This window comes from Schistocerca serialis, chromosome 1 (genome assembly GCF_023864345.2).
Source record: "Schistocerca serialis cubense isolate TAMUIC-IGC-003099 chromosome 1, iqSchSeri2.2, whole genome shotgun sequence".
NCBI classification, from domain to species: domain Eukaryota; kingdom Metazoa; phylum Arthropoda; class Insecta; order Orthoptera; family Acrididae; genus Schistocerca; species Schistocerca serialis.
In genome coordinates this window covers 711374033-711395608 of record NC_064638.1, presented here as the reverse complement: position 1 = coordinate 711395608, position 21576 = coordinate 711374033, and the positions used below count along the sequence as shown (strand labels likewise).

Below are 21576 nucleotides of genomic sequence, written 5' to 3'. Positions count from 1 at the left end.
AAAGGGGAATTGGAAGAGCTTGTTATGTTTAAAAGTTGGATATGTGTCGGCTCCAGGATTGCCGAAAAGATCTTCCAGACATTACCTGAAGTACTATAAGCAAAATAACCGGAAACAATTGCGATGCAGGTGGCATATTGTGGTTAACACCAATATGAAGAACCAATACAACAATTTTTACATTTATAACTTCCCATTGTCATCTGCCAATCCCTTTTCTGATTAAGACAACGGAGGATGTCATCACAATTGTTCAATCTTTTACCGGTTTGACTCAGTAAGAAATGGTATTCGTTTCATCAATATACTTTACCGCAGCTTTCAATGCAGCAGTCTTGTTCTAGAGATATAAAAGGACGTAAAATCTAGTGCAATCAGTCATCAAAATTTCACATGCACATCACCAAAAACCTTCAAGTTGTGGGAGAATGAGGATTTTTTTTCCTTGAATGCCAGTACTGTACTGAGAATAACTTAGCAGGGTACTACATGTACGTCAGCTAGTACTAGCTAGGTAGGGTTACATTCGTTCTTCAGTCACAGCTTGTTTCACGTGTTTAATAAGGGAGGGGACTATGGGTTTTGAACTGAAGCTCTAGCATTGACATTCGACTCTGGTGGGTATAGAGACGGAGAGAGAAAGAGAGACAGAGAGAGACAGTGAGGAAGAGAGGGACGGACATAACAAGGGAGAATTTGAAACAGAGAGTCTGCAGCAAGTTTTTATGTGCCCAGACCTGTGACAGTAAATATATGTTCTTGTGTTGTGGGGAGTCATCACATTCGTATAATGAAGTGAAGCGGACGTCTGAAACTTTTGTGTTGTGGAGAAAGAAGGTTGCGGCGAAGATAGGATGAGGCGAACGAAGTACATAAGATGTGATAGTACACAAAAATGGCAAAAATTGACAGATAAAATATTAAATGAATTATTACTGGAGATAATTATCGAGGATGTATAATTGAGAAAGAAATTTCATAAACTATAGGATCACAGTGTTTTAACACAGTGAACGCCATTCTTGAATATTTTGTTATGAATTAAAGTTTGGTGCGAAAAGGAGGTTAAAAATTAAGTGAACAAACACAATAATGTATAATTTGTGACCTGAAACTACAATGCGTGAGCAAACTGTGGAAGATGACTTCGAATATGTAAAAATATTTACTGAGGAATATATTTCATATGCCAAACAAAAAAACTGCAGAAGAAAGGAAGAGACGGCTAATCGGTTCTAACGAGACCAAAACTGAGGAATTAAAAAAAGAAAAGAATGACTCGACGCCTTCCATCCGCAGTCATGAAACGAGATGAAAGAAAGAGAAAAAATCAGTGGGCACCATAATATGCAACACTTTCCATCGGTATGTCGATGAGGAAGCGAAGTATGTTATGCTGCTTTGCATGTTTTTACAATACAACTTTCAGTTCACATTAATGAAGGACTATGACGGTAGCATTCAATGTAAGAAAGATTCTTACGAAGTGTTCTGTTGCATCTGGCGCACAACGACAACATCCGTCTACTCACAACTGAGATGATGATATTTGGTTTGTGGAGCGCTCAACTGCGCCCTTACAAATTCCCAAATTTTGCTCAGTCCAATCTCGCCACTTTCATGAGTGATGATTAAATGATGAGGACAACACTAACACTCAGTCATCTCGAGGCAGGTAAAAATCCCTGACCCCACCGGGAATCGAACCCGGGTCTTCTTAAGTAATAGAACCCAGTACGTTGTCCTCGATGGTGAGTGTTCATCGGAGGTGAGGGTATCATCTGGAGTGCCCAGGGAAGTGAGGTAGGTCGCTGTTGTTTTCTATCTACATAAATGATCTTTTGGATAGGGTGGATAGCAACGTGCGGCTGTTTGCTGATGATGCTGTGGTGTACGGGAGGGTGTCGTCGTTGAGTGACTGTAGGAGGATACAAGATGACTTGGACAGGATTTGTGATTGGTGTAAAGAATGACAGTTAACTCTAAATACAGATAAATGTAAATTAATGCAGATGAATAGGAAAAAGAATCCTGTAATCTTTGAATACTCCATTAGTAGTGTAGCGCTTGACACAGTCACGTCGATTAAATATTTGGGCGTAACATTGCACAGCGATATGAAGTGGGACAAGCATGTAATGGCAGTTGTGGGGAAGGCGGATAGTCGTCTTCGGTTCATTGCTAGAATTTTGGGAAGATGTGGTTCATCTGTAAAGGATACCGCTTATAAAACACTAATACGACCTATTCTTGAGTACTGCTCGAGCGTTTGGGATCCCTAACAGGTCGGATTGAGGGAGGACATAAAAGTAATTCAGAGGCGGTTTGCTAGATTTGTTACTGGTAGGTTTGATCATCACGCAAGTGTTACGGAAATGCTTCAGGATCTCGGGTGGGAGTCTCTAGAGGAAAGGAGGTGTTCTTTTAGTGAATCGCTACTGAGGAAATTTAAAGAACCAGCATTTGAGGTTGACTGCAGTACAATTTTACTGCCGCCAACTTACATTTCGCGGAAAGACCACAAAGTTAAGGTAAGAGAGATTAGGGCTCGTACAGAGGCATATAGGCAGTCATTTTTCCCTCGTTCTGTTTGGAAGTGGAACAAGGAGAGAAGATGCTAGTTGTGGTACGAGGTGCCCTCCGCCACGCACCGTATGGTGGATTGCGGAGTATGTACGTAGATGTAAATGGTCGGGAAGCGAGAACGCGACCACACGAGCTGCGGACTCACAGCAAAGAGGACAACGATACCATTTCACGTTTATCTGAGCCATAGCAAATTATAGTCCTCCCTCCGCATGAATTAAAAAGAAATAAAAAAGAAGTTAACAGTTTCAGGTTTTGCTTAAAGATGCTTGCATTTATCAGCATATGGTATCTTCGATGGGAAGCCTTAAGTTTCATTTCCATATATTCTAAATTGTTCAGTTGTTCTCTTATTTATACAGCAGATATACCACATTTCAAACAAGGTTAACTAAAAATGAAAACAATAACACACTTTGTTAGACATTCAAGATATGTGAAACTAGATATTTGGATTTGAAACCAGATGTCTCTTCCGCAAGCAATACCCTTCGAGTGGTCATCTGTCCATTCTTTAGAATCACCTTTGCTTGCCTTTCTCTTAGTCTCCCAGCTATACTCATTGTCACACAGGTCAACTGCACGCGATCCGGGGAATTTGAAACAAAAGATGACGTTGAAAGGTAAAAGCTGCAAAAAGGAAGAACCCTGCCAGCGCTAAGTTTAATGTGAACTACAAACTATGGTGCCGCTTGGGATGTTCTCGTTACCAAGCTATTGGCAGAGCTAAGAGAAGTGATAGGTGACATAAGCATGGTAAGACCTGTTGAGATCTAATCCTAAATCTATGAATAGATAATATATGGAAACAATCGAGCCAGCACAACATACAACTTACTATTAATTCATTCATATGTCAACGTATATTTCACGTTTTCAGGTGAGTTTTCTTTTGAGAGAAATCATGCGTAACGTTACTAATATTTATTTGCTATCTGAAAACGTTTTACTCTTTTCCTATCTGGTGGCAGTTTCATTTCCATATACAGCCACAGCTTCTTACATTGCAGTGCTGCAGAACTTATGGTGAGAACTAGATCCCCATCTGACCATCCAGACTTATGCTTCCTGCGATTTCGTTAAATCACTTAGGGTGAAAAGCCATGGTGAGTTTCATTCGCAACCCTTTGCTATAGCTCTCAGATACCATCTTTTGGTCAACAGACTGCTGTAGATGCCTACTACCACGTCCTTCGCATCTCGCTGCTGCCTCACCTGATGAGCCATGTCGACTTGTGGAGACGACTGGTGGACGACTGGCTCCAGCACCGGCTGGAAGCCTCTTTATAGTGAGAGAGCAGGGCAGAGCCCCCACCTGCCCCCGCTCGATGTGGCTGAGTGGCAGACTAGCCGGTGGTGACGCAACACCCGCCCAGAGGGGTCTCGTTCGCCGCATCTGCCACGCCTCGCGACCTCACACACACGCCGCCCATCGGCTGATCTCCTTCTTCTGCCTCAGCGTTTCGAAAGGAGGGTGACCTTGACATTTTACTCTGTGTCTGAGAGTAAGATGGGTAGCGTCTAACATCACTGTCACGTCAGGGCTAATGGGACAAGGGAAACGGTGAGTGGCGAAACCCGAAATTGTTCCTGCTTTAGTGCGTATACAGCGTGTCATTTACAAAGATCAAACGATTGTAACCCAGGCACATCGAGCATTTACACAATGGAGAAGATTTGTAGCAAAGTGAATAAGCTAGATATGCTTAGAAAAACAAGAAAGAGCACCTTCTGACCTCCTTTGACTTCCTACTGAAATGCGGAGACAACCGTACCAAATTATCTTTAGCGAAGGTCGTTCATCACGTCAGATCTCCATCCGCCGGCTGCTTCACTAGAAGAGGCAGCCAGGCCCTCCTCAGGGAAATGATGCCGCAAGACAACTCTTCAGGCTTCACCTACATCTGTCACGATGGGAATTGATAATACAGTAAGCTGGTGTGGCGTTCGCTGTGTTATTCAGTGGTTTCGTATTTAACTAATTTGTAAATGGAAATGATAATCTTATTTTATTACAATGACTAATTACTAAATAATTCTTCTCCCGGCTAAAGATTTGATCAAGTTGCTAAAGAACTCCAAGTTAAAGTCGTGTTAAAGTGTTGTCTGTAAGTTGTGCAAGTGTCACTAAATCACAGTTCATACAACGGATTCTATACAACTATGGATTATGATGGAAACAGTTATCTTCAGCAAAATGATCAATAAAACCACCGAATATCAGCCGCGCACAACACTGACGTATGTTACCTGAAACAATATTCTTCGCAACTCGTGCGTAATTAATTTCGGCTCCATACATCAGCTAGAAAAGTTTGTTATAACGATCGTGCTATGAGCACTGTTTTTAAAGAACCAATCTGATTCGAATCATTTTCGTTAAAATGAGTTCGGGACCACCGGTGCACATTTATTTTTACATACTTGTATTACGTTCGGCATTTATGTCTGCAGAGTTGCGTAATTCGAATTTGCCGCTGAGATAATTGTTAAGATGGCGGCAGACAATTGATAGAGGCTTTCTATTGTTAGACCAAATAAGTAAGTATTTGAAATGATTATTAAATTCTATAAACTATACTTTCATATTGTGCTCTATTTAGACCTCATCAAGCAAACATTTGATTTGTTTCTAAGGAAAACACAGACAAAACGCGATACAAATCGCTATCATCAATGGCTGCGCTCCTTGCAGCGGAAAGAAATAATTAACACAGATAATGCTTACTGAGAGAGGAATTAAAGTTACAAATAATTATTCACTCCTGTTTATAATAATAATGAACTCTATTTTCAAGTAATAATTAACAAATAATTACAATTTCTTAACAGACCTCAGTTCGATATGCGTCCGGAACGTACAAAAGCCATCCAACAAAAGGTAAAAACAAAGGAAGACAAACGTAGATCATAAAATGAATTTACAATTATCATTGTCTTTGTATGATACACATCGATATGTCTAATTACATCATAGAATATTATATAAATAATTAATATTTATAAGTTTTCACTGTTTTTTCATACGTCGAATACATAATGTTTATAACTGTTTGAGGCATAATTTCCTCTCGTCACACTGTAGCCAAAAATTTATCACGTGGATGTTACAATGCCCCTTGGGCTGAGAAAAAAATTAGTTTATCTATTGTATATTTTTTTTCAGTCCACGTAATCCACGTAGATTTGCTACTCTCAAGATGCAAATGTTTAGTTTCAATGTTGTTTTAGACATGATAAAATTATAGTTGAATCGAGTACTTTAAATGACTTCAGTGATTGTATTATCTCGGAAATTGCAGCGGATAGTTCCCGGATTAACTTATCCCCCCCCCCCCAATTTGGGTTCACTGGACTCGGAAAACCGGGAATAAAACCGTCCAATAGGCTTCACGAAAATACAGACACCTACTTTTAACAGTCAGGCTTGACATGAATGTAATAAAATATGCTGGAAAATGCAAATTTATGACTCTGTTGCAAGCATCTGAGATAATGAATGTTTTTTCATGGTGGTATATCATAATTTCCAAAGTAACTCATTTATCGAATGTCATAAGAATTTGCTGCTGACGTCGTAAGACCGCCCCCGTGTCGAGCCGTTGGACTGCAGTCAGGTCGTGGCTGCTGCTGGACCGCCCCCGGCCGAGTCGGTGGGGCGTCGGTTGCCGTCGGCTGCATCGCGGTTTGGATCTGCTGCTGGCTAGAAGTCGCGCTGCAGCATGTCTTGCTTCTCCTTTCCCACGTCCCTCAGTTTAAGACGGGTACATGAAATGTCAAAATATAAGCATCAGTGACAAGGTAACTACTATTCTCATCCTGTGGAAAAGTTTATTAGTGTCCGTATCACTCGCATTCACACGGATGGAATTAGACTGTTTTTGGAGTATGTTCTGTAGTTTGACACTGTTCAACACAATGTAGTGATTCACATATAAGTTTATCACAATATGCACATTTTGAACACTGCACCGTTAATCATACAAGTGTCCGTAGTGTGCTTCGTTTACTTAAGCGGAATGTAAGTATTTTCGCGACGCGCTGCGTAGCCAACGTTGCATTATTGTTTTGCCGCGCGGCTGGTTGTACAGTCTGTCACATTAAATTTTGCATGCGGAGACGCTTCATATCAAACTACTAAAGGTCATCAGTTCAAATTAATTATTAATACAGTCAACAGTACTCAACGTTCATAGCGTTGCTGCTAACTTTGACACTCCAAGAGCGTTCATAAGGTTACGTGATCACAGGTTTTATCACTGTTCATCATTATTCACAATGTAAATCACAGTTCTTCACGCGTCCACTAGTTCCTGCGAAACACGTTTCACTGTTCTGATTGCTGTCAGTAGTTTTCCAGAGTACTTAACAGACAATCTATATGCAAATGACACTTTTCAAGTAATGAGGTCTGGTACACTTACACATAAGTTCATATTACCATAACTGAATAACAAAATTTAAAATTTTACACGTCACATAAACATGAGGCCATATAAAACTTTCAGAATCTGCTACATATCTTGGCCATGAGATCATTACTGAACTGTCCAGATAACAGTACATTTCCATTTTTATTACGGATACATATATTAATATATTTCTATTTTTTTTGGGATTGTTATTTACCATGTTTTTGGGACAGATGTCCATGTTCGGTTTATCTAACCATAATGTTGCTCATAAGAGCATTTTAACTGACTTCGTAATGAAACCGTGTACGTAAATCAGTACACATTCAGATTTCGCTTCACTAGTGGTGAAAGCAGTTTATTTCATATTTTATTTGTTTATTTTTTTTCTGTCACACAGCTCACACACCACCAACACTCGCTACGTGTGTGGGACTACATGACTCGATCTTATGAAAATATTTTTGTTATATCCATTCTTACACACGAACAAATATATTACTTAAGTATTTTAATCATTTCTATCCTACGTATAGAAAGGTAAAATTTCTCTCATTTAATGCAATAACACTCAAGTGTTTATCAAGTTATTGATTCCTTTTAGGGTAAAAATACATTTATTATGGGGATTCTCTACTCCTTGTTCAAAAAATTTCAAGAATATTACAGTGTAATATTTGACATAAAAGCTTATAAACTAATACATACATAATATTATCACATTATTACTGCTAAATATTTTACCATAAACATTATATTTACAGTTATGGGGTAGTGCACTTGCGCTTCTGATTGGTCCTTTGCATATTCCAACATTAAATTGGTTTTCCTATTGCAAATATTTTTTTAAGTCTTTACGACAATACAGTCCTTTCCTCTTTCCTGTATTGACATCCTCTAGTATATAGCACCCCTCATGTGGGATATTAGCTATTTTATATGGTCCTTCATACAGTAATTGCCATTTTTTTATTATCGCTGCCTTGGGATGCATCCTCAACAATACTAGCTCATCGATACAATATTGTTGTGTCTTAGTAAGTTTTTTGTCAAACTTCGCCTTGCGGAGCTCCGCTTGGCGATTTATATTCTGTAGAGCTGTATCTAGTTCCTTCTGATAATTTCTCCTCTTCAATCTTCGGTATTGGATTAACCCATTCGTCCCCTTCGTTTTTCTGTTCATTCATTAGTTCACTGGTCGTGAAACCAGTTGTCATATGTGCTAAATTATTATACGTTTCCATGAAACTATTTAGGTATTCCACCCACTTAATGTGCCTGTTGTGGGCGTACGTTCGGATGAACCGGTTGAGTTCCCTGAAAGTTCTTTCAACCGGGTTACTGCTCGGTGAAAACCTTGAAATTAGGACATGTTTGATGTTATATTCATCCATAAGGTTCTTCCACCTTTCTCCAGTAAAATACGTGGCATTATCTGTTATGACTATCGATGGGCACCCGACAGATTTGAGGTAATCGTTTGTCAATCTTTTTGCAATGCTACTGGCAGTCGATGCTCTAAGTGGGTACATTTTCACGTATTTTGAAAATAAATCATACACTGCAAGCACGTGTTTCACTCCTCCTCTGGCAGTTGGTAGGGGTCCTGCAATGTCGATGGCTGCAATCTGGCGCGGACATTTTGCAATAATAGGGTGTAGTTCAATATCTCTGCAAATATTGCTCGGTTTGACCTTTTGGCATATTTTACAGGTTCTGACAAGTTCTTGAACTCTTCTTTTTAAATTTGGGTAATAACAATATTGACTTATCTTCATAGTACACTTAATAATGCCGAAGTGCCCCCTTGCCCGATGCGTTAACCAAATAAATCATCCAGCAGGTCTGATGGAATGCACACTCGCCATCTACTATTAGGATTATCAGATTTGTAAAATAAAATGTCATTGTTCAACTGGTAATATTGGTGGAAAGCACTATCATCTTGCTGACACAATGCGTCCCTAATGTTCTTCCATATCGGATCCTTTTCTTGACATTGTTTTACCCTTTACCACAACGCTAAATATTTTTGTCTATTAGCTTTGTCCTTTATAAGAAGAATTTTATATTCTGTAGAACTTTCTACTAGAGCTGCAAACGCTGGTAATCCTCGTGGTAGCCTAGATAATGCGTCGGCAATTACATTAACTGGTCCATGGATATGTCTAATTTCAAAGTCATACTCTTGCGAGGCGAGAGTCCATCGAGCTAAGCGCCCGTGCAGTAATTTGCATGTTAACATGAAACTCAGAGCTTGGTGGTCACATAAAACATTGACATGTTTCCCGTAAACATAGTATCTAAATTTTTTAAAGGCAAATACTACGGCAAATGCCTCAAGTTCGGTCACAGTGTAGGATCGTTCACATTTGGTTAGGATCCTAGTTGCAAATCCAATCATCTTGACTTCTAGCTTGTTGTTGATGTTTTCTATTTGAAACAGGCATGCTCCGAGCCCATAATTTGATGCATCTGTTACAATAAAGAAATCCTTTGACATATCCGGCTGATGTAAAATTGGTGCATTGATAAGTGCCTCTTTGATACTGTCAAAGTCTTCTTTGCATTTCGATGTCCAGCACCATCGTGCGTTTTTCTTTAGCAAACTCAATAACGCTTCACTGTTAAGCTGTTGAGCTGTTAAAAATCTTCTGAAGAAAGATGCTAACCCAATGAAACTTTTAAGTTGTTTCTTCGTGCGTGGGTACGGAAAATTTGCAATTGCCTCCATTTTGCTAGGGTCTGGTTTTATACCTTGTGGCGATATTACATGACGAAGGAATTTTATTTCCTCCCTAGCAAACTTGGATTTTTTTCAAATTTACTGTTACTCCTCTTGCTAGAAACTTGTCTAGCACATTTTGTATTAAATCAAGGTGTTCTTCCCAGGTATCTGTTGCTAGAAATAGGTCATCAACATATGCTGTGACTCGATCTAATAACTGGGGTCCAAGTACGTGATCCAACGCTGCTATGAACACACCGGCACTAATATTTAATCCAAAGGGAAGAACACGAAATTGATAGCTTCGGCCTCGAAACACAAAGGCGGTATATTGCATGGATTCTTCTGATAAGAGGATTTGCCAAAATGACGAACGCAAATCGAGTGAGGTTAGATATTTCTTGCCAAAAACATCTGGATTTGTTCGTCTAAATTTTCAGGTCTCGTTCGCACTGGCACTATAATCTTATTGATGTCTCGTGCGTCGAGAACTAAGCGTATACTTTTATCTGCTTTGGTTATTGCTAATAGGGGATTGCTATATGGCGAATTAGATGTTTCAATAATGTCCCAATCCACCATTTTTCGGATTTCTTTCATCACTTCGTTTTTCTTATTCCAGGGGATTGAGTAAGATGCTCTGCAATAGGTCTTATGCGGATATACTTTCATGTTATACTAGTAATCTTTTATGATTCCGGGGCGTTCATTGAATACTTCGAGGTATCCGGATAATAATTCTGTTAATTGTCTAGCCTCTGAAGCATTAATGCAAGTTGCCTCCTGTACTTTCTCTTATATTGTTGTGACGATGTCACTTACGTTGCTGGGTGCATCGTTATTTCGATTTTTATGACACATCTGTGGGTGCTTATGATCCAACACTGACAACTTCTGTTTGCTGACAGAAAGATTCATTTTTCTCATCAGCAGAAGATTCACACCGAACTCCCGATTCAGCATTAATGTTATGGGTCGCTGTTGGTACTTAAGTGCACATGTCCCACGGGCGAGATCAATTACAGCATCTCTTTCCCGAAGGAAGTCAAGACCCAGAAGCACCGGTATGGACAAGTTATGCATTAGTAGGAACGTGCATAATAAGCGATCATTTCCCAAGGAAACTTCCACCTGTGTCTGGTATTTTATACTCTGTGCCTTTTTTCCCAATGCCCCTATAACCTTACAATTCGCAACCGTCAAAATCGGCAATCTTCTTATCTCCGATACCTTCTTGAAAAACTGCGTTCTCATAACTGATACATTCGCACCTGTGTCAAGCAGAATAGTAGTTGTTACACCATTTACAGCTCCGGTGACACTTGCTTGAATACTTTCCCTTTATGGCTTATCAGAGACAGCAGGTTCCTGATATAGCTCATCTTCGATCCTGTTGCTATCCTGATACCGTGTCATGTTTATTTTTTGTTCTGTCGACCTATTGCCTTCATTGTTGGCCTCGGTCACCTGGTGAAGGCCTACAGGGACCGAAAATAGTTTGTTGGCTTCTGAGTGTTTCGTTTTGTTTCCGAAGGTACCTCCACTATTCTAACATTTTGTGAGTTTTCAGTCAGAGGAGGCCTGCTTGGATCCCACCACGGTGGATATTGATTGCTTGGTATAGGTATAGCCTGTACATAATTTATGGGCTGACCTGAACTGATAGAATTTTGCTGCGGCTGCCAATGACTTGGCCCTGGCTGTCGCCAATATTCACTGTCACCCCGCAATTTTTAGGGTTGTCTTTATATGGACTGTCTGACCTGTTGTCATTTCGTCTCTTTCGGTTGCTATTGTTATTGTTTGGGTTTTCATTGTGGTACGGCCTCTGATTACCATTCGCTTGTTGGTGTTCTTCGGCTTTTGATAATTACTGTTATTATTATTAGAATAACCAAAATTTTGGTTGTAGAGATTCCTACTACTATTTTTATTATTGTATTTTCCGTTACTATAAGCTTTACTTTTATTTTTCTTTGGACTACCTTCGCCCCTATTTCCATTATTTCCATTCCACGAATTTTTTCTATCAGGACTATTATTATTGCTGATCACGTCAGAATTTTTTCTGGCGTCTTCTTGCACTAGATCCAGAGAATCAATTACAGACAGAAATTCTTTCAGATCGGTGTCTGTAACATTAAATAATTTTTCTCTAATATGTATAGGTAATCTAGCTTTTAACACTCGCAATAAGTCTCTGGTGGTTACCGGCTCATCCCAGTACCAGGTCATGTTAATATATTTTTCAAAGTACTTTCTTAAGGATCCTGACTTCGGATTGTACATTTCTGCATTGTAAACAATTTTACGGAGTCGCTCTTGAGTAGACGCTGACCAGAATTGAGCAAGGAACGCCTTCTCAAAGTCGTGGAAAGTCTTGCAAGTTTCTGTTACATTTAATGCCCAGAGCGACGCATCACCAGAAATATGTGAAACCACAAACTGTATTTTCTGTACTTCCGAGCATGATTTTGGAAGAACATTTTTGAAGTATCGAATGAAAACTACTGGATGTATGTCTTTCTTGCTTTCTTCGTTAAATATTTGAAACTGTCTATGCTTAATTAGGCTTTCTTCATGCATCAAAGTAGTTAAGTACATGGAATTGCTATCACTCGCAGGTGGTGTGGTTACTTTATTACAAGTACATTCTATTCCACTATTATTGTTCCTTGGTGTCACATATTGCTCTGGTAATATCGGTTGATTACCAAAATTTGGTCTTCCTTGTGGTGCATTAATATTCGCCGTCAGATTATCTGCGATCTTTTGCCTGTCAGTACCAGTGTTGTCATTACTGCATACTGTCAGATTTTCAAAGTTTTGATTATCAGAGCTCAGCACCCTGGCTACTTCTGTTCGGACTTGCTTTCGGATTTCCGAGGGAATGTCCTCCTGCATTGTTTCCTCAGCGGTAGCCAAGGCTTTGAATTGGTTCTCTAGTCTATCTACTTCAGTCTGAAGACTATTGACCTGAACTGTAATGTTTGTTAACGGTTCAATAGTGGTTTTTACTGCATCAGTCTCCTGCTTAAAATGGGTAGTAATAGCATTATCACGATCGACCAACACTTGATTTATCCTACGGACAATTTCTTTATCTCTTTCCAGAAAAATATTGTTTATATTTTCCATAAATTTCTTTTCCTTTTCTTGGTTCCTGAGCTCCTGTTGCTGTTTTTCTATAAGCTTTTCCTGTCTACGTTTTTTCTTTTCCTGCTGACATTGTCTTTCACGCTCCTGCTCTTTAAGCTCGCGTTGTTTTTCACGCTCCTGCTCTTTAATAGTAAACTTTTCAAATAATGCTGTTAGCATATCCTGTATGGACATAGCTTGAGCATTGCTAACTTCTGCCCCTTGCCCAGAAGAAATATTGTCATTAATTCCTAACTGGTTGAATGCAGGAGCGTTAGTTTGATTTGGCAACTCCTCAGTTTTACTATCACTTGGGACATCAGTTTCTAAATTATCATTCATAATTAAATTTTCTAATAATTCGACAGAAATATGGGTAGATTGTTCTACCTCAGACTCTGATATCATCTCTGCATCAGTATGCTCATTCAGTTTATTTTTCTATTGTTTAACCATTCTATCACCAATATAGTACAACAAATATATAAATCACTAACAAGCACCAGTTGACACAAAATGATCTTATAACTAACACATATACACAAATAACACTCAAAAATATTATTCTTGCAGCCAGAATATTCAATTATTACTACTTATGGCTGCAAGTACTGATTTTAATTTGATATTGCACACGCAGCAAATGTTGTTAGTGTGCTACTATTTAATTACTAGAACATGAACATCTGTAATAATTTTGTTTTATTACAATGAGTAATTACTAATGAATTTTTCTCCCGGCTAAAGATTTGATCAAGTTGCTAAAGAACTCCAAGTTAACATCGTGTTAAAGTGTTGTCTATAAGTTGTGTAAGTGTCACTAAATCACAGTTCATACAACGGATTCTATACAACTATGGATTATGATGGAAACAGTTATCTTCAGCAAAATGATCATTAAAACCACCGAATATCAGCCGCGCACAACACTGACGTATGTTACCTGAAACAATATTCTTCGCAACTCGTGCGTAATTAATTTCAGCCCCATACATCAACTAGAAAAGTTTGTTATAACGATCGTGCTATGAGCACTATTTTTAAAGAACCAATCTGATTCGAATCATTTTCATTAAAATGAGTTCGGGACCACCAGTGCACATTTATTTTTACACATTTGTATTACGTTCGGCATTTATGTCTGCAGAGTTGCGTAATTTGAATTTGCCGCTGAGATAATTGTTAAGATGGCGGCAGACAATTGATAGAGGCTTTCTATTGTTAGACCAAATAAGTAAGTATTTGAAATGATTATTAAATTCTATAAACTATACTTTCATATTGTGCTCTATTTAGACCTCATCAAGCAAACATTTGATTTGTTTCTAAGGAAAACACAGACAAAAACGCGATACAAATCGCTACCATCAATGGCTGCGCTTCTTGCAGCGGAAAGAAATAATTAACACAGATAATGCTTACTGAGAGAGGAATTAAAGTTACAAATAATTATTCACTCCTGTTTATAATAATAATGAACTCTATTTTCAAGTAATAATTAACAAATAATTACAATTTCTTAACAGACCTCAGTTCGATATGCGTCCGGAACGTACAAAAGCCATCCAACAAAAGGTAAAAACAAAGGAAGACAAACGCAGATCATAAAATGAATTTACAATTATCATTGTCTTTGTATGATACACATCGATATGTCTAATTACATCATAGAATATTATATAAATAATTAATATTTATAAGTTTTCACTGTTTTTTCATACGTCGAATACATAATGTTTATAACTGTTAGAGGCATAATTTCCTCTCGTCGCACTGTAGCCAAACATTTATCACGTGGACGTTACATTGATCTGTCAATAAGTTGAAAAGCTGCAAAAAAGAAAATTTTGCGGCTCAATTAGAACACGAAGAACTGCAGAGAACTGAAATAAATCGTACAGAGAAAACAGCTCACGAAGGAACCCTATCCGTACGCAGAAACAGATCAGTTTGTCAGTGACGCCGAGGATATATCATTGCATTATTTTATCAGTGCGTTGACCTTGTCCTTCTACGGATCAAATTCAGTAAAGAGAAAAAACAGATGAAACACATATAAACGCATATATATTACTAAAAATAGTTTCATCGCACTGTCATTCTGGGATTTATTTCGTGAGAAGAAACAGAAATCAACAGTTTCAGCGGCTAAAGAAAAAATAAACTACTCACTATTAAATTTACTTTGTGCTTGCCAGAAACGATATGAGGCCTTGTCTGGCGTAAGGTGCAACTCACGCACCATAAAATATTCAAAACTTGACTAAGAGTGCTGGAGGAAGGTTTTGCTTTAAAGAAAAGCCTTCTTGAAAAATTAAACTCTGATTATTGTCAAAAATCTCTGTACAACGTAAGAAAACACTAACAAGTACAAGTTCTGTCAGGAGAAAAATTACAGAATTCCAACCAATCGCGTTATTTGTGACATAATGAAAAGAAAAGGCTCAAATGAACACTAATCATGAATGTTGTTGGTCATCTGAGAGACAAAGATGTCATTCAATTAATCGTTCTGACTAACAAATATTTCGTTCTTGCGCTTTCTTTCGTTACCTAGGAAAATTTCTCCCGAAAACCTCCTCCATGAATAGAATCAATAACATACGTATACAAACAAGTTTTAATCTCCATAATAAAGTATTCCAGACAATTTCTCTCAGATTCACAAATATCAAATCTCCTTCTCTAAAACCTCAACTGCTCGCCAGTATGCCTCAAATAAGAATGCCCCAGCGCTGCATAACTGACAGGTGAGCATGAGAACAATAGGTAAACTTAAACACATGGTCAAGGATCTTATTGACTACCTGTGCTCATTCAACTTTGTCCCGACATAGTAAATGTGAATTACTTACAATGCCAGAAAACATGTGAAAAACTTACAACTGTTACAAAACTCTGTGCCGCAGCCCAATCATTTGCTATATTCGAGCTCTGTCTCGTCCCTGCACTAACTCCTATTCTCTCACATATTAAACAATGCAGCCAATGTTGTTTATGACTTGTTCACCAAACTGAGTAAATACTTACATTACTGTTTACAGAATAGTATAATTAAGATTTAAAAATAATTATGCATAGCTAATGATGTACTAATCCCCGAAACATGTTTACTAATACTAAGAAGTTCAGCCATAGTGTACTATGTTTTCTTCGGTTTTTCTAAATCACTTTAGGAAAACTGTAGATGGACTTTTCAATAAGGCCTCAAACAATTTCCTGTGTTATCCCTGCTGATCCGATGCAGTTCGGCGCCTCTAGAGACCCTGATAGCGACAGGGCGTTAAATTTTAAACTTCCGGGGAAATATACAATACAATATTGGTATAATTGAATCAGGACGTGACTCCCCAATAAAACAGAAGTCGTGGGACATTAGTTTTATGTCTGGATTGAGACGAGGAAATCTGTTCTGAAGTTTTCTGTGGTATATAAGAAATCATAAATGGTAATTACAAAGATTAGAATAGACTTGTGTGTTCAGTTCGTCCCATAGGCAGTATCTCGTCCCAAAAGAAAAGGAAAAACTGGACGTGTGACATATTTGGTAAGAGATCAGCGACTGAAGGTATATGTAACAGCTGTCGCCGTAGGCATATGAGAAGAACTTATTAACTGAGCCATCCTGTGAGAATTAGCTTGTAAGAGCGCCACCTGCGAAAGGCATCATACGTACTCAAGATCTCCCCAGATAAACGGTTTAGTCCGTCTGTCATTTTCATAGATTTTTCTTTTTTTTAAGAAACGCTAAACCTCCACCTTGCAGTAAATCAAATGATGATGTGTTCTGCGCATTAGACAGGTCCTTCACTGCAAGTGCGAGTGATGAAGTTGTCCTTATTTCGTTAACTGGTGGGTATCTTCTTCTTCTTCTGATGCTCTTCCCGGTCATCATACCTTCCAACGCATCGTTTGTTATACAGTTTCTTGTTATCCAGCGCCCTAGTCAATTACCTCTCCTCCTCTTGTTTCCAGTATTTGTATATTCTCATTCACCCTGTGAAACACAACCTCATTCCTCATTTTAGATGTCTATTTAACACCTTCCACTCTTTTTCAGATTCACATCTCAAAAGCATGTAAGCATTTCTTCTCTCACCGCCGCCATGTCCTTGTTCTGGCACCATAAACGACAACATTCCATACAAAACATTTTACGAAATGAAATAAACTGTTTAATTTCTATCGCGAAAGGATTTAATATCTTCGACCACCCTGAGTTTTAGTATCAAATAAACCTCATTACACAATCGCGGAGCTGACATACTCCTGAAGCTGAAAAGTGAACCAAGAACGAAAGCATATCCATATGGTACTGGCACGTCGTATTAAGGACCGTTGCTCTGGAAATGTTGTTGGAATAAAGATGAAAAACGAACAAAAATGTTTACCCGTGAGCATAAAATTTATCGCATGAGACCTATGTTACAGCAGGGGAACATTCTGACGTTGCTTGTATGTAAATTCATAGTATCCACTCTGTTTAATCGTCTACCAGAAAGAGAAAAAGCGATGGATGCGTCGAAAGTTGAAACTTTTTTTTTTTTTTTTTTGGCCATCAGTCTTCTGACTGGTTTGATGCGGCCCGCCACGAATTCCTCTTCTGCGACAACCTCTTCATCTCACTTGCAACCTATGTCCTCAATTATTTGATGGATGTATTCCAGTCTCTGTCTTCCTCTACAGTTTTTGCCCTCTGCACTTCCGTCTAGTACCATAGAAGTCATTCCCTCATGTCTTAACAATGTCCTACCATCCTGTCCCTTCTCCTTATCTCCTACATACTCCTTTCCTCTCCGAATCTGCGCAGAACCTCCTCATTCCTTACTTTATCGGTCCACCTAATTTCCGATGTTCGTCTGTAGCACTACACCTCAAATGCCTCGATTCTCTTCCGTTCCGGTTTTCTCACAGTCCATGTTTCACGATGGGCAACGGCTGTGCCGCAGTGGTTGCACCGGTTCCCGTCAGATCACCGAAGTTTAGCGCTGTCGGGCGTGGCCACCACTTGGATGGGTGACCATCCGGGCCGCCATGCGCTGTTGCCATTTTTAAGGGTGCGCTCAGCCTCGTGATGCCAATTGAGGAGCTACTCGACCGAATAGTAGCGTCTCTGGTCAACGAAAACCATCGTAACGACCGGACGATCGGTGTGCTGACCACAAGCCTCTCCTATCCGCTGCCTTTCCGACTTCTATGATGGCCCTTTTTAGAGATGTCCAATGTACATTCCTCTTCAACTGTACTGCCTACTGAGATATTCCTTATCGCTGTATCTATAGCTTTAGAAAACTTCAAGTGTATTGAAACTTCCCCTTTTTGAACAATTACAAATGACTGTGCTTAACCTAACACACAATATTTTTAGCGCAACGCAATCTGACTTTCAAAAAATCCCTACGAAAGAATGGGCCCTGACTAACAGTAAACTATACCTTTCACAAATCACTTACCTCACAAAAATCTTCATTACTCGAACTACTGCAGTACAGCGAGCGCCACTACTGCCAGCTAAACAAAAGATTCAAACTACGGAAGGCACTAACTACTGATAGGGATAGTTAGCAAATGAAAGATATTAATAGAGAACAAACAATGTATTTACCTTGATAGTCATAATATATATAGCAGTTCATGACAAATTACAAAACTCCGCCATCTCTCTCCCCACATCCACCGCTGCTGGCGGCTCACCTCCAACTGCGCAACGCTACGCGCTGTTCACATCCAGCTGCCTAACACTACAATGGCGAGTATTACAACAATGCAAAGCAGCCACAGACTGCTACGTAACGTTGCCAATAAGAAAACATAAACAGCCTACTTACATAGCCCCCATGCTCCCCACAAAAAATTTTACAAATTGTTTTGGGCACTGGCCAATACAGATTTGAAAAAATTTTTCACAGTTACAGTAAGAAAGAAATCAAATGCACACACTTATTAATACAATGTTGGTCAAAAGCTAAAATTTTCTCACAGTCCATAAAGATAGTCCTGATCATTCATCATAATAGTAATTACAGTTTTTTTTCACAAAGTCTCATTAGTAAAAGAAATTGCACACAGAAGTAGTGGATTTCCATGCAGTCTTGAAGAAGTAGTGTTGTCCTTCCAACGGAAAGACAGTGCTGACTCTTGACATGCTGACAGGTAATGGGCCACAATGGAGCAAACCCACAGCAGAGTCATTCGAAGTTTTGAAGAATATTGGTAGGTAGGTCATCACAGAGCAGACCGACTGGAGTCCTGGTAGAGATTGTGGTATTGGTGGGCCACCAGAGGTGCAGACCCACTGCAGTCCTTGTAGAAATAATGGTATTGGTGGGCCATCAAAGATGCAGACCTACTGTAGTCCTTGTAGAGACGGCCAGCAGCCATCTGTTGCGACTGTGCAGGTGCACAATCACCATCGAAGAGTCTTGCGGAGAATATAGCAAGTCCATAAACCACCACTTGTGCACTCACAAAGTTTTTGGAATTGTCCTTAGAACCAGCAATGCTGTTATCCAGTCCCTTGCCGAATCGTTAACACACGTGCAAACACTATCAGTCCCTACTTCTCACATATTGTCCATATACTATGACCAACAGAAATGTGTGCAGTGAAATGTAACTTACAAGTTACTTAATTTGATGAACTGGTGTCCACTACAATTTTATAACATAAGAATACAATAACAAAAGTACAGAATACATCATTAAAGAACATAACAATACAGATAACATTTGTAGTAAAACAGGCTTTACAAAAGAATAGAACACTACAATGGCGAGTATTACAACAATGCAAAGTACCCACGGACTGCTACGTAACGTTGCCAATAAGAAAACATAAACAGCCTACTTACAGTATGTCGTCATTCCTTAGTACTTCTGTATCCCACTTCTCTGCGTATTGATTCTTCCTGACTAATGTCTTAAAATTCAGCCTACTCTTCATCGCTATTATATTGTGATCTGATTCTATATCTGTTCCTGGGTACGCCTTATCATCCAGTATCTGATTGCAGAATCTCTGTCTGACCATGATGTAATCTAATTGAAATATTCCCGTATCACCCGACCTTTTCCAAGTATATCTCCTCCTCTTGTGATACTTGAACGTAGTATTCGCTATTACTAGCTGAAACTTGTTAGAGAACTCAATTAGTCTTTCTCCTCTCTCATTCCTTGTCCCAAGCCCATATTCTCCTGTAACCTTTTCTTCTACTCCTTCCCCTACTACTGCATTCCAGTCTCCCATGACTATTAGATTTTCGTCCCCCTTTACGTGCTGTACTACCCTTTCAATATCTTCACATACTTTCTTTATCTCTTCATCTTCATCTTACGACGTCGGCATATGTACCTAAGCTACCGTTGTCGTTAGTTTGCTATCGATTCTCATGACAACCTTATCACTGAACTGATAACAGTATCACACTCCCTGCCTTACCCTCCTATGCATAACGAATCCTACTCCCACTATACCACTTTCTGCTGCTGTTGATATAGCCCTATACTCATCTGACCAGAAATCATTCTCTTCCTTCCATTTCACTTCACTGATCCCTACTATATCTAGAGTGAGTCTCTGCATTTCCCTTTTCAGATTCACTAGTTTTCCTACCACGTTCAAGCTTCTGACATTCCACGCCCCGATTCGTAGAACGTTATCCTCTAGTTGATTATTCAGTCTATTTGTCATAGTCACCTCCCCGTTGGCAGTCCCCTCCCGGAGATCCGAATGGGTTACTATTCCAGAATCTTTTACCAATGGGGAGATCATCATGACACTTTTCAATTACAGGCAACATGCTTTGTGGATACACGTTACGTGTCTTTAATGCAGTAGTTTCCATTGCCTTCTACATCCTCATGCCGTTGATCACTGCTGATTCTTCCGCCTTTAGGGGAAATTTCCCACTCCTAGGACAAGAGAGTGTCCCGAACATTTGCCCTCTCCTCCGCCCTCTTTGACAACGCCGTTGGCAGGACGCGGGTGACTTCTTATGCCGGATGTCTTCCGCCGCCTATGCTGATTATTTATCAAAATTTAAGCAGTGGTGGGATTCGAACCCGAGACCGACAACGTTTTGAGATGAAAGAATAGAATATGTATAGTGTGCTCATATCGCCCGATACTGTAAAAAGCTTTAACGCTTCAATAATGTCTCCAGTTTTCTGTCAATTAGATAACACAGTAAGAAGTTGCGTTCTTTTTATATAAATGTTCAGAGCACAACTTCACTCTGCAGCGAAAAATGTGTTGCTTTGGGGAAGTTGTTGCTATGCCATTGTTGTCACTTGTGGCATTTAATCTTTACCGCTGGTCTGAAAGCCGAGAGAACTGCAGATACACTCCATGCAGTGTGGGTTGCCTAGCTCTCAGACACCCATGTGTTCGGATTCCTCCCGAATTGTGATTTCTTAATTGTTGGTAAACATTAGCTTTTACTACAAAGATTATTGCAGATGCTTCATAAGTACCTACCTCATAAGTTCTGTTGTGACTTGGCAAGACAGCCAAGCCACTATGAGAGGAAGCCGAAGGCACGCGTTTAAGATCACGCAGGCTGGCGTGAGGTCTGGAACAGTTAAAGGAATAGAGACTAGCAAAAAAGGTACGTAGCTTCTGGAATACGTAACTTTAATCCATAATTGGTGAACATCGGTCTGACGGTACATGCATCACAAGATAAATAGCAAATGATAATGGCGCCTTGCTAG

The 21576-nt window shown here is 39.3% G+C and overlaps 1 protein-coding gene and 1 pseudogene across 4 annotated transcripts in view; one reads left to right on the top strand and one right to left on the bottom strand.

The window, feature by feature from the left end:
• Positions 1-21576, bottom strand: part of LOC126481100 (cuticle protein 21-like) — an 89949-nt gene that overhangs the window by 41960 nt on the left and 26413 nt on the right. Inside the window, exon 1 of one of the 4 annotated variants that reach the window (XM_050104662.1) lies at positions 3802-3861. The exons of the other annotated variants lie outside the window; for them this stretch is intronic. Coding sequence (XP_049960619.1) covers positions 3802-3813 — 12 coding nt within the window. The 5' untranslated portion in view covers positions 3814-3861. Of the gene's footprint in view, positions 1-3801; positions 3862-21576 lie in introns of those variants that run through there. 4 annotated transcript variants of the gene reach the window in all.
• On the top strand, positions 17795-17912 carry LOC126419796 (5S ribosomal RNA; annotated as a pseudogene).